Source organism: Sceloporus occidentalis, unplaced genomic scaffold, assembly GCF_023333645.1.
Source record: "Sceloporus occidentalis isolate IW3139 unplaced genomic scaffold, rSceOcc1.0.p SCAF_260, whole genome shotgun sequence".
Lineage (NCBI taxonomy): Eukaryota > Metazoa > Chordata > Lepidosauria > Squamata > Phrynosomatidae > Sceloporus > Sceloporus occidentalis.
The window spans coordinates 918,884-931,223 of NW_028317240.1; the positions used below are offsets into that span (position 1 = coordinate 918,884).

Here is a 12,340-nt window from a genome sequence, read left to right on the forward strand (position 1 = left end):
GTGCCCCTAACTCTCCGTGACTCCGTCGCGGTGCAGGCGTTTCATGCCGGGCGCCAGAATTATTCTGGCGCTCAGCTGTGAAGCACGCACCGCGGCAGAGCGGGAAGACGGACGCCTCCCACTCCCACCGCAGGACTCCGGCAACAAGGTAAGTAAGGATAGGGAGAGGGGGTAGATAGTGAGAAGGGGCAGAGGGGGAAATTTTTTTCCTTTCTTTTTTTTGGGGGATGGGGGAGCCAGAACACTTAAGGCCGGCTCTACTGTACAACATGCAAATTTTAACACTTTCTATCTATAAGAGGTTTCTTATGCAGCCTCTGCCAGGGAAGATAATTATATTCTGACAATGTTTTACTGAAATTATGTCATCAGGTTGATTTTGCACCATGTCCCCAAGACTTCTGCACATAACCTCTTGCCTTTGGATTCAATATTTGTTGCCAGCCGTAATCTTTAAACCATTATTTTTTATATCCAATCCATTAACTACCAGTCCTCTAATTTACTAAACCCGAAGTGTGCAGATGAGTTAATCTCACCGACTTCATTATGCATAGTAAAGAACTGTTGCACATGGTAAAGTCAGCAATTAGATACAATCAGTTTACCTCTAAAGCTTAAATAGAAGTATTATTAAACACCCATCTACACATACCAGACAAGCCAGAAGGCTTGCTTTTCCCTCAGAAATCTCATGGTGCTTTCACAACCACAAGGGATTCTGGGCAGGCACATGCAAACAAGGTAAACAAGCTTGCAATAATTGGGAGAGCTGCAATGACATCATTAACTGGGATGTTTGTTTCTGGTACATTAGGGTAAATCAGAGCACATGCACAATACCTGGACATTGCTTTAGAGTTCCAGAAATGTAACAGTTACTGAGATTACATTACTCCTGATTATTTTTGGATTATAGTTTGACTTGTATTAAACCTTGCAACTAAATAGCATTTTCTGTAATCCTTTCTTAAGTGATGCTTACGATGTTTATGATACATAATAGCACAAAGATTATGAAATGTGATACTGCAATATCAAATTTAATTGGAAGAATAGCTTGATATAATGAAATCATCGGACAATAGTCTGCTTTATAACACAGTGCTGCCTAACATTTGAATAATGTAGCTAGTGTTAAATAATCCAGAAGATGCCTTGTGCTTTTCCCCCATGTCACTAACCTTTAAAATTATATATATATATATATATTATATACACACACACACCAAAATACAGTAATGGTACAATTACAAATTGTGTAAAAAAGGAAATGTGTGATTTTAATGTATTATGATATGTTTGTGAATCTTACATTAAATCTCCATGCTGTCTCCGGTCTAACTTCTTGTCTAGTCCTCTCTAACAATTACATCCTCCAGAATAATAATCCATGCTTAACAAATAATACACATGCAATAACCATTAACTAATTTAATTAATGGATGATTTAGCTCTGTAAGAATACACTTTAGAACAAAAGAGAGGATACAAGACAAATGTAGAGAATCCAGGAGTAGTTTCCCGCAGAAGTAGTCACAAGCATAGGGAGAGGCAAGCAAAGCAAGAGTAAGCACAGAGGGGAGACAGACCTCCACTCTCTTAGTGAGAGCGAAGCCCGACTGGACCCGTGCCCACACTGGAGTCCTGCCTGACATCCACTACTGGGGTGATATCTGTTGAATCAGATGATTCCCCCAGCTGTGGCCGTGACAAGCTTGGAGGAGATTGAAGTTATGAAAGGAAGATCCTCTAACTCGAACACTTTCCTTTTCAGTACATGGTGTACAAGAGGCACTTATGCCAATTACAATGAAATACCGTAGATTTAGTGTGCATTTATGTTATGTAACATGTTGAAGTTGTTGAATTTTAAGAGTCATTAGCAAGTCCCAATGTGGTCAAAAACTCATGTTTATTGAGCTATTGACAGACTAGCATTGCAGTTCATTTATAAGAATTACCAATTGGCAAATTATAAAACGCAGTTTACAATCTATACATGTAGAAAAACATTGCATCATAATATACATTTGCAGAGTTTGGGTGTGATGTTTTAAAAGATTCAAGCAAAGTACATTCACAAAGAGGAAGAGATCTTTCCGGATTAAACAATAAAAAGGTAACATACGGTATTTCAACATTGAAAACGGGGCCTCAAGCCAGATCTAATCCGTATATTAACCAATCCACAGGGCAGGCAAGCTGCGGCAATAGTGGCAGTCATGTATTACAATTTCCATCACGCTCTCATAAGGTCTGGTCCAAAGTTGGTAATGAAGAGGCCGTGGGGGCAAAGGGTTGCTTAATTCCCCCACTTGTTAAACACCACAAAAATGTATTTACTAATAAAAACTCTGTGAAGACCAATGTAGTCTGGTCATTATGCATTTCTTTAGTTTGCATGCAACATCGTTTTATTCAGTAGAACCTGATAAATAACTTTCTCCAGAACATTGAACCGTGTAAAACGTAGCTGCAATTGGTACATCCTAAACACAGAGACATACATGAAACCAGGAGATGCCGTTCCAAACGCACACTAAGGGAGGCAGGACATGTGATGAACTGATAATATGCAGACATCAGAAGAGTTTCTCCTAATATGTGTCATATGCCGGTTCAGATAATATACTTTAATTCTAAATAAGACATTCTTCCCGAGAAAAGAATTTAAAACGGTCATACATTACATTTGTAGAAAATGTTATATATAATTGGGGTGCAGGGTTAAAAAAAAAAACAAACATTATTACTATTGCACATTATTTTAAGAGTTTTACTTTTTCTTTTAAAACTTTAAATTTTGGGTTACTGTGTATTTTTTTGTTGAATATTACAAGGAGATCCTCTTCAGATCTGTGCTGTTCCGAAGATACTGCATAGTATTGGGCAAGAACCTACAAACAGAAAGAAATACATCATTACTACAAAATATTTTATTTAGGAAAACTATTCTCTCCAGTGTTTGGGCAACAATTATTTTTCCAATCCATCCACACCCTCAAAAATATATATGTAGTAACCTCAGCAATGCACAATTATGCTATATTGTTCCTAAAAACTAAAAATACACCTTAATTGTGCACCCAAACTCCCATGTTTTAGCTACCTCTATGCCATCTCTGATAAAAGCAAGGACCTATTCTATACCTAGGTCTGTCTAAACATGGCTAGTCCTAGTAGAAAAGGAAACATAATCCTTAAACTCGAGAAAAAAAAAAACCCAGTATCATCAGGGGCTAAAAATTGAAACTATTTCACAATCCAATACGTGTCTGTGTATGTGATTTATTGATAAACGGTTCAGAAAGATTGAGAAATAAAAATTCTTGAGGACTGTACCTTTTTCCTTAGTCTTTTAACCGGCAGTTCATTATCCGGAGCATCTTTCAGCAGCGCTTTTATAGTTCCCTTCCAGTTGAATTTACCTGAAATATATCTCACGAATCAGTATATCATCTAAAACTAAGCAGATTAAGTTGTGCTCCAAAGAAACTGTAAAATAATTTATACCTTGATTTGCCTCGTTATTCTCATGGTTTTCATCCATAGAATTCTCTTCCAGCTGCTTTTCACGTGGCTCGCCTTTAACATTAGGAGGAATTTGAGTTATTTTATCAGGTTTATATTGAGATACTGAACATACATCTGTTACGTTTCATGCATGTAATCTTTACCCTACAGAGGCCTAGTTTAAATCATAACACTAATCATGACAACACTAGAAAGTGTATCCCTGCTGGCCTGTACCTAGCCATGTACTTTCCATGGATTTACAGACACTCTAGTTATAGGGAGCTAGAAAGTGAGACTCCAGTCTCCCTCAAGCCATCTTTACTGAAAGCAGAACATTTGTACGAACACTTATTGCATATGCTCAGTAGCACATCTATTTTACGGAGTCAAGCTCCAGACTTCAATGGGAGTGCTCTTCAGCTTCAGCTCAGCTTCCCGGAACTGCATTCACTAAAGACACATTTAAGTCCATGGAAAATGGACTGAGCATGCATTAAAAATAACACCATTTTGGGGAGAAGTCTTTAATAATGGTTCCTTTTTTTATTTTCCCCAGAAAGGTAATGAATTTAGGAGTAATGCGCCAGTGCAGTTAATCCATTAGCACAGGGCTTGATCATCATCAGCCCACTTACTAAACTCACAGCATTTGACGTGGAAGCACCCTGGACTTTCAGGTCAATGCTGGTTTTTTTTTTTTTTTTTTTTTTTAATGCTTTCAATGCTGATGTTCCATTGGAGCACAGCATTGACTGATATTTAGTCCTCACAAGCTTGTGGGGACAAATGTTAACCCCTGCAATGTCACGAATGTGTCACAATTGTGGAATTGAAGGGGTTAACGCTGCACTGTCGCTCTCAGGGAGCAATCGGGCAGCAGGGGAGGGTTGGGGCTGGTGTCCACACTCATGTGGAGACCGAAGAACCCTTTCCCCTGTCCCTGAAGCTGCCTCTGGCAGCTGGGATGCAATTGCTGGTCTATAGACCAGCCATTGCGGGGGGTGGGGGTCTCTGATGACTGCTGTAGGCTTCCATGCCTACAGGAGTCATCACAGGGCTTGTGAGGGCTCATTTTTGCTGTTCTGCCTGGGCTTCCAGGCAGACCACCAGCAGCAGAGCCCCGTACAAAATGGGAATTAACCCCTAAAATGCCGCGGTCGTGGCATTGAAGGGGTTAACGCTGCACTTTCGCTCTCGTGGAGCGATCAGGCAGCAGGGGGGGTGTTGTGTCAGGTCCCCACACTTGTGTGGGGACCCAATCAACACACAACCCCCTTCCCTGAAGCTGCAGGTTTTCCTGCAATCGCGGTTTCAGCCTACAGAATCACTCCGTGGGAGGGATCTCAGGCTCGCGGACGGGCTCTGAGTGGCTGTGCTGTCTGCCCAGACTCCTGGCAGACAGCAGCAGCGCCCCCGCGATCACAGGCTGACAAACACCTAGGTGCCAGGACAAAATTCTGAGTCGCCATGGCGACCTGGCGCCTGGGATTTGTTGAGCACATCAGTGAATAAAACCTTTCACCAGAGTCACACACAGCGGTGAAGAGTGTGGCTCATAAATACAAAGTCTAATGATTGTTCTACTCATCTTGGCAGAGTTTCACATGCTGAGACTTAATGTCCTTTCCCTGTTTTGCAGGCAATCTGCATGTTCACTAACGTAGGAAAACTCAGATTTACTACAACATCGAAACTGCATACCTTCTTGTTTTCTCTTCTTTTTCTTAGAGTTGGGAGCATCTTCATCATGGTGACCATTCTGTGGCGCACACACCTCTGCAGTTTCTGCCCCTTTTTTCTTTTTTTTCTTCTTTCCTTCTGGTTCCTCATCTATGGCTTCTGATTCCTCGTCTTCGTTGGTCTCCTGATCTTCCATCTTGCGCTTTTTGCCTTTTTTCTTTTTACCATCTTCTATCTGGTTGTCTACTAATGACTCTTTTTTTTCTTTTTTATTCTTCTTCTGTCGCTCTTCCTTGCGTTCCCTTTTGTTTTTCTTTTTCTTGTTTTCCTCTACCTGCTCTGAAGGTTCAGACTGGGTTTCAGATGGGGAATTATCCACCTGGTTTGGCTTCTCTTGACTACCTGTGCCCTTGAGGAAGAAAAAAAAGGATTACTTGTGTTTCATTTTAGCTATAACACAAAATGTTTGGGAATTATGTAACGCTAAACAATACTTACAGTGCTTGTAGCTTCAGAGAAAATCTCCCAAACCTGGTCCTGCACAGCTTGGTTATAAATTTTTAAACTGTTCTTCATCCAGTTCTAAAACCACAGAGTAGAATAAGTGTGGAAATGTATTTTTGTTATCAAATAATGTTACCTAATACGGTCAGATTTTTTTCTCTCTCTCTCTCGTTCCCTCCATAAGTTTTCCCACAGTAATTATTCTACAATTATTCTTAATAGCCATTTGGGCTTTTATTATCTTATTATCATGGAAATTGTTGTGATAAACGATTTTAAGCATATAAAGTATTTCTCCCTCGTTAACACTTCTAAGCCAGTTTTAGTTTGTCTTAAATTTGTTCAGGTAACTAAATGAAAATTACTAACTTACCTGGAACTTGGCTTTTTTCCTTGGAATATTATCATACCCGCTAATTTGGTTCAAAATGTTCCGTATATTTGGAGTGATGCTTGGCTTCTTCATTACTTCTTGGATTTTCTAGACATGAAACAATAACCGGTTTTATCTCATTTATTTTTTTTTTACTCCATAACATGCAAGAATAGCTATTCAATTATTCCAGTCCATTCTACTCAATTCATTTTATTTTGGTTCTAACTGGTAATGGACTTTATGAAGGGTAAAACGAAGCACTTACTTGTATCCACATTTGTTGCTTCACGTCACCTTTGTTTGACTTGGCTTCAAAGCCTTTGCCACCATATTTCTGGTCTTCGCTAATACATTTCAGATGAGTTCTGTAGTCCTCCCCCCTGTGTTATAATAAGAGGAAAATGAAGAATGACACATCTATAAAGTATGGGACCTCTTTCTTTACTCTTCAGTCATACGTCATGTATTTATTGATATTCTGTTTAAAACTATTATTGGTTTCTACAAAATAGGTGCAGAAAAGACAAATACAAAAATAGTTCTTAAGGGCATTTATTCACTAAAACCATTAGTTATAAGGGGAATTTGTGCGTGTGTGTGTTTATGTATTTATATATCACAATTTTATATCAGATTTTAGTATTTTTGCAACATATTAAAAAATATGCAAGCTTAGAACGGATAAATCATTCACTAATAAAGTTAAAAAAAAAAAAAAAAAAAAAAGGTACATGTTCCAACAATTTCAACTTTTTTATCAATTATTTCTATTGTTTTTTTCTGTATTATATTTTATACATGATTTAAAAGTTTTTTGTGTGTTTTTTTAATAGACTCGACAAGCTAGAGTAACAGATGCAAAACATTTTGGGGTGGGCTATACTTCATAGATGACTGTACAGGAGGACCAAAGCAATAATATGCTATCCCAAATTTGTACCCTAGGAAGGATACAATATATTCTTTGCTACAGATGCTTTCTCTGCACTTTTATCTGTCACTATGGTCTAGCAAACATAACAAATCACATTTAACAAGGGGGAAAAAAAAAATAAAATCCAAAAAATAAAAAAATTCGGGATTTGAGAATTTAGTAGTATTAGGAAATGTTACATACCAAAAATCTTTACCACAGTCTATGCAGGAAAGACATTCGCAGTTTCGGCAGATTGTAACGTGTTTCTCCACTTGCGCTTTCTTCAAAGATTCCCCACACGCATTGCAAGTGAAAAATACCATGACGAGCGATGCAGCGGCAAATAATGTTCTAAGGAAAAGCATTGGACAAAATGATAATCCATAGACATAAAAAACATCATGGAATTTTCCACAAATGATGCCTAAAGCATAAGTAAGGAAGGGCGAGGGAACAACATGCGCAGGAACGCAGTTTGGGGCAAAGAAACATGCTTAAGGTAGCCAATCAGTAACCAGAATCGTGAGAGCGATGAGAAGCGTAGCTACTGCTGCAACTTACACATCTTTATTTTTTTAAGGATGCATATTAAAAGTCCTTTCATATGAATTATTCTTTAGCAGGTCTGCTAGAGACAGTAAACCGCCCCTTTAACAAAAATTTACCATTTTCTTATGCATTGCTTTTTAAAATAAACTGCAACATTTAATAACTCGCCCCAATATTATAACAACCTTTAGTGCGGTATGTTACATCAAAAACGATAAAAGCAGGGGCTCCAGAGTGACGCAGTCACATGATCGCTCTATGATTATACCTTTCAGCCATGCAGAAACCAGGCTGACGACGGTTGTTCACATATAGTAACCCAACAAGAACGCATAAGGGCCACACTACAATCGTAAAGAGGTACGCTGGCTTAATGAAACGTGTCACTCCGGCACCATCTCTATTTTCTTTCTAATGATGGTCAAATCCTACACGTATATTATGTTTGTAAATACACATCATACGATCGGATAGCATGTACAGCTCTGGAATCTGTCCCATAACTATAGAGATCTAACAAGATGAAGTCATTACTATGATGCTATATAGTATGAGCCGGAATATCCATAGATCTCTAGAAAACATCCAATGTTAGGAGTCGGCTCTAAACATCTAGGAGCCGTGGCTACCTGCGATGGCCAAGCCCTGCATTCAAGGGGCATTCCTGTACGTAGTTTCCCATTCTCAATGCATATTGGAGCGGATTGTGAACGACTTCCATTGTGCAGCATAACACATACATGATGTCATGCCTTGACCAGAAGGCCTATTTAACCTACACTTTTGGCCGTTTCAGGATCAATAATGGGAAAAATAGTGGAGATTTATGACTTTTTAATATAGTCTGTGGTAAGATACCAGCTAGATCCAATGATGTCATACAATGTCCCAGCTGCCACTTTTAATTGAATTCCCAAAGAAAAACACCGTTTGCTGACATGTTAGAATGATACATTTTATTTCATTTAATGGATTTACACGTCGTGTATTTCAGAGGACCATAAACCACTAAAAACGTAGATTTGAGGCAAAGACAGTTTCCTTGACTACTTTTAACTCGCCCACCATATTAAGAGTACAAGTCGTGGATGACTGACACGCGTGGGGGGCAATGGCTGTTCTTTAAGGCGCGATCTTGAAAAGCACCGCATGCTGACAGCGTCCCGGGAAATTGCGCATTAAAACAATATTTGAACATTCCCACCGGACACGTGTTGGTCATTTAAATGCGCCAGAAAGACACCGCTATCAAACAGAAGGTGATACTAAAAAAAAAAGCTTTCCCGCCTAATTATAATACCAGACGTCGAGTCCCTGCCAGTAGCCTGCGGCGGACAGTCTGACGAGTCTTACTCCGGAGCCGAGCACCGGTCCACACCTGGAGCTGCTGTTAAGACACTAGCGGCCGAACCGTGCACCCAACCCCCCTCAGCGTGTTAACCTACCGAGACACTACCTGACACAGCCCTGCAAAACCAACCAGGAAGACCACCGCAGACACTTACCCCCTAAACCCACGTGTTCTCCGGCACACCGGTATCTATTTACCGAGTCTACGTCACTTCCGGGTGCACCTCCTTAACGCTCTACTTGCCGTAAGCTTCTAGGCTCCAGTGCTCTGCGTACGATGGAGACGATGGAAGTGATGTCACGAGCTATGGGACGCAGCGTTTCCCGCGGCCAATGCTAGTGACGTCAGTGAATGCCGGTGACAGCAGGATAATTTGGGGTAAGGCGTAATAGGTTTGAGAGCTTGTCAGAAACACGCGGGATAACGTGTTCGTTACAGCAGCAGCAACAACAATAAAGATGTGGAATTCACTACTGTAGACGTTGCGCTATTAAATTCGATAGATGCCTTTAACTGGGGGCTTGGTGGCTTTTTAGTAAATAACAATATACGGCGATATAATTATAAGGACAGGGTTAGTTAAGGCTCATGGATACAATGAGATGCCGTTTGGAGTCGAAAAGGAATTCCCCCCGTTTTTGAGGCACAATTGTTAATTTATAACGCGGGTTTCTTGCTTTATTCTGTATCAGGAGGCAGGTGGAACCCGATGCACTTCCCTAAATCACTGTCTGTCGGTACCATACTTATACTGTCTATTGTTCATAGCCGGCCGCCGGTAAGCTAAAGCCATTCATTATAGTGAATTGTACCTTGTGTTATATCTCCTGTGAAGTGGGGTACAGACAGCAAATTCCAGGAGCCTCTTTATGAAGCGATGGTGGGTTCTAATAGCGAAGTGTGTGATATATAGATATATATATATATATATATATATATGATCTTGCTCTCTTATATATATATATATATATATATATATATATATATATATATATATATATACAGAAAGAGAGAGAGAGTGCGTGCGCAAGCGCTATATCGTGTATATATATATATATATATAGAGAGAGAGAGATCACACATTATATATATATATATATATATATATATATATATATATATATATATATATATATACACACACACAGAGAGATCACATATATATAGATATATATACCGTATAGAGAGAGAGAGAGAGATCGCATATATGTAGAAATATATAGAGAGAGATCACATATATGTAGTTATAGAGATATATATATATAAAACTTCCAAAAATAGTTACCGGCACTCCAGGGACTTCTTTAAATAATCACTCCAGAAACTGCAGTTTTCCAATCAACGTTTCAGTCTACTTATTAGACTTTCATGTCCTGATGAAAGTCTAATAAATAGACTGAAACGTTGATTGGAAAACTGCAGTTTCTGGAGTGATTATTTAAAGAAGTCCCTGGAGTGCCGGTAACTATTTTTGGATGTTTTATGATTTGCTGTTGCAGCTACTTGGCACCGGGCTAAAAAGGTGGTGATTGGTGTGCAATTGTTAATTTTGGACATTATATATATATATATATATATATATATATATATATATATATATATATATATATATATATATATATAAATGAGAGAGATCACATATATATAGGTAAATATATAATGTCTGTTATTGCTGCTCTTCTCTCGGTTCTGTAGCGCTTGATAATTACCATTTTTTTTATTTTCTTTTTACATTACGTTTGTTCCGCGGCCAGTCGTGGAAATCTCGGGGTCTGTACTTATGCCGGGTAGGTTTCTATGAAAGGAACGTCTCTGTACACTTTGTTCGGCGTAGGAAGATCTCTAATTAGATGACGTGAATCAGCCTCTAATACACAGATAAAAAAAATACATACCATTGTTATTTTCTGGTTCAGCGTGACTTGTTCTCTTCCCCATATACCTTTTCATCAGTTCTACTTTATTATATTTGGGACACAATAACTTTTTTAATCCCACTGGACTTTCCATGTCCTAGTTGCATTTACGTGAATACACAAGCGTACTATACATCCCGTACCGCCTATTTTATATTCGGAAACATTTTGTTATAATATAAGGTTTGTCTTGTAATCACTAAAAGCCTCTGTTTGGCTCCCATTTAATAGAGAGTTTAACAAATAAGATGTTTGTATTTCGTGTACTGCATGTATAATTTCCCGTTATTATACCTAGAATCACCTTTTTCTGTATGTCCTAATTATTTTGTGATGCGCTGCATGTTGTATAATGAACAAAGCTCTGTGTAAATTGCTGACGTTCTAGAAATCAAAGATACAGCGCTGCGGAATATGGCACCATATAAAACTATAAATGATATCTGTCGTGAACGAAGATTTAAGGTTAGCAAACAAACATGACACTTTTATTTTAAAAGGCATTTCTGGAGGAGAAAAGCCTCATGCGCCCCCCCCATATAACACTCCCCCCTCTGACTTACCAGTGCTTCTGACTCCCTGCTGTCTGGTGGGGGCAGCCGGTGTTAGTTCTGCCGGGGCTTCTATGACTGAGCACCGGAAGTTTATGTGACGCCGGTGCTCCATCATAGAAGTCCCGGGGGAAGTGCCAGTAGCAGTGGGGGTTGTCTGCGTCCATCGAGCAGACGTTCCCGGCTGCCAGAGAAGAGAATTCCCTGCAGCACTGCAGGGAATTCTCCTCTCTGGCAGCGGGGGAAGGTATGCGTGATGGACGCAGACAACCCCCGCTGCTACTGGCACTTCCCTCGGGACTTCTATGATAGAGCACCGGCGTCACATAACCTGTGATAGACGCCCGGTGTAAGTGCCGGCAGGAGCTGAGGTTACCAGAGAGGAAGATCCAGGTCCCCTGCAGCGCTGCAGGGGATCTGGATCTTAGTCTCATAGTCGGACCTCTATTTGAGGTCTGATTAGAAGACGACCTCGATTATAAGACGCGTTTGCTCTGGAAAAAAACCTTGTCTTATAATCAAGCAAATACGGTATTTCAATATATTCTGTTTATTTACCTTATCCGGCCGCCATATTGAAATGCATTACCTTGTCTGAAATCCTGTTGTGTGATTTTTGAAGTGACTAAAATAATAGACTAGGAAGGAGCAGTTGATACACTTTAGCCAATCTAGATTTCAGTAAGGCGTTCAAAACAGTTCCCCGTGGAGGACGTAAATAAATTGCAGTAAATTAGTTGAATGGATACGGCGATGGTTGAGGGACCTAAGGTTGTAGTCAATGGTGTTTATTCAAAGGAAGGTGTTGTCACTAGTGGGAAACCTTATGGATCTATACCAAGACCCAAAACTTAATATTTTTATTAGTCATATTATAAAAGGTCTCAGGGGTATGGTATGTCTTCTTGCAGATGATACAAAAGTCTGCAACAGTGAAATGATAAATGTAAAATAATCCGCTTGGGACATAAAAATCCA

At 39.5% G+C, this 12,340-nt stretch overlaps 1 protein-coding gene across 1 annotated transcript; it reads right to left on the bottom strand.

Moving 5' to 3' along the window:
- Window positions 1–2,765: 2,765 nt before the first annotated feature.
- Window positions 2,766–7,318, bottom strand: LOC149275877 (cell growth-regulating nucleolar protein-like). Its single transcript, XM_089504218.1, has 8 exons — window positions 7,197–7,318; window positions 6,345–6,459; window positions 6,077–6,184; window positions 5,698–5,781; window positions 5,221–5,608; window positions 3,517–3,588; window positions 3,346–3,431; window positions 2,766–2,900 (listed from the first exon to the last, which is right to left on the bottom strand). Exons 1-8 carry the CDS (start codon window positions 7,316–7,318, stop codon window positions 2,766–2,768), a joined length of 1,110 nt encoding a protein of 369 aa, XP_089360344.1.
- Between the last annotated feature and the right edge of the window lie 5,022 nt (window positions 7,319–12,340).

What these genes read in the sequence shown, in the direction of transcription:
- LOC149275877 (XM_089504218.1), bottom strand. Translation starts at nt 7,318, where the DNA reads ATGGTATTTTTCACTTGCAATGCGTGTGGGGAATCTTTGAAGAAAGCG. An exon ending in AGCAACAAATGTGGATACAA is followed by an intron (nt 6,185 to 6,344) that starts GTAAGTGCTTCG and finishes TTTCATGTCTAG; the next exon opens with AAAATCCAAGAAGTAATGAA. An exon ending in AAAGAAGAGAAAACAAGAAG is followed by an intron (nt 3,589 to 5,220) that starts GTATGCAGTTTC and finishes CTAATGTTAAAG; the next exon opens with GCGAGCCACGTGAAAAGCAG.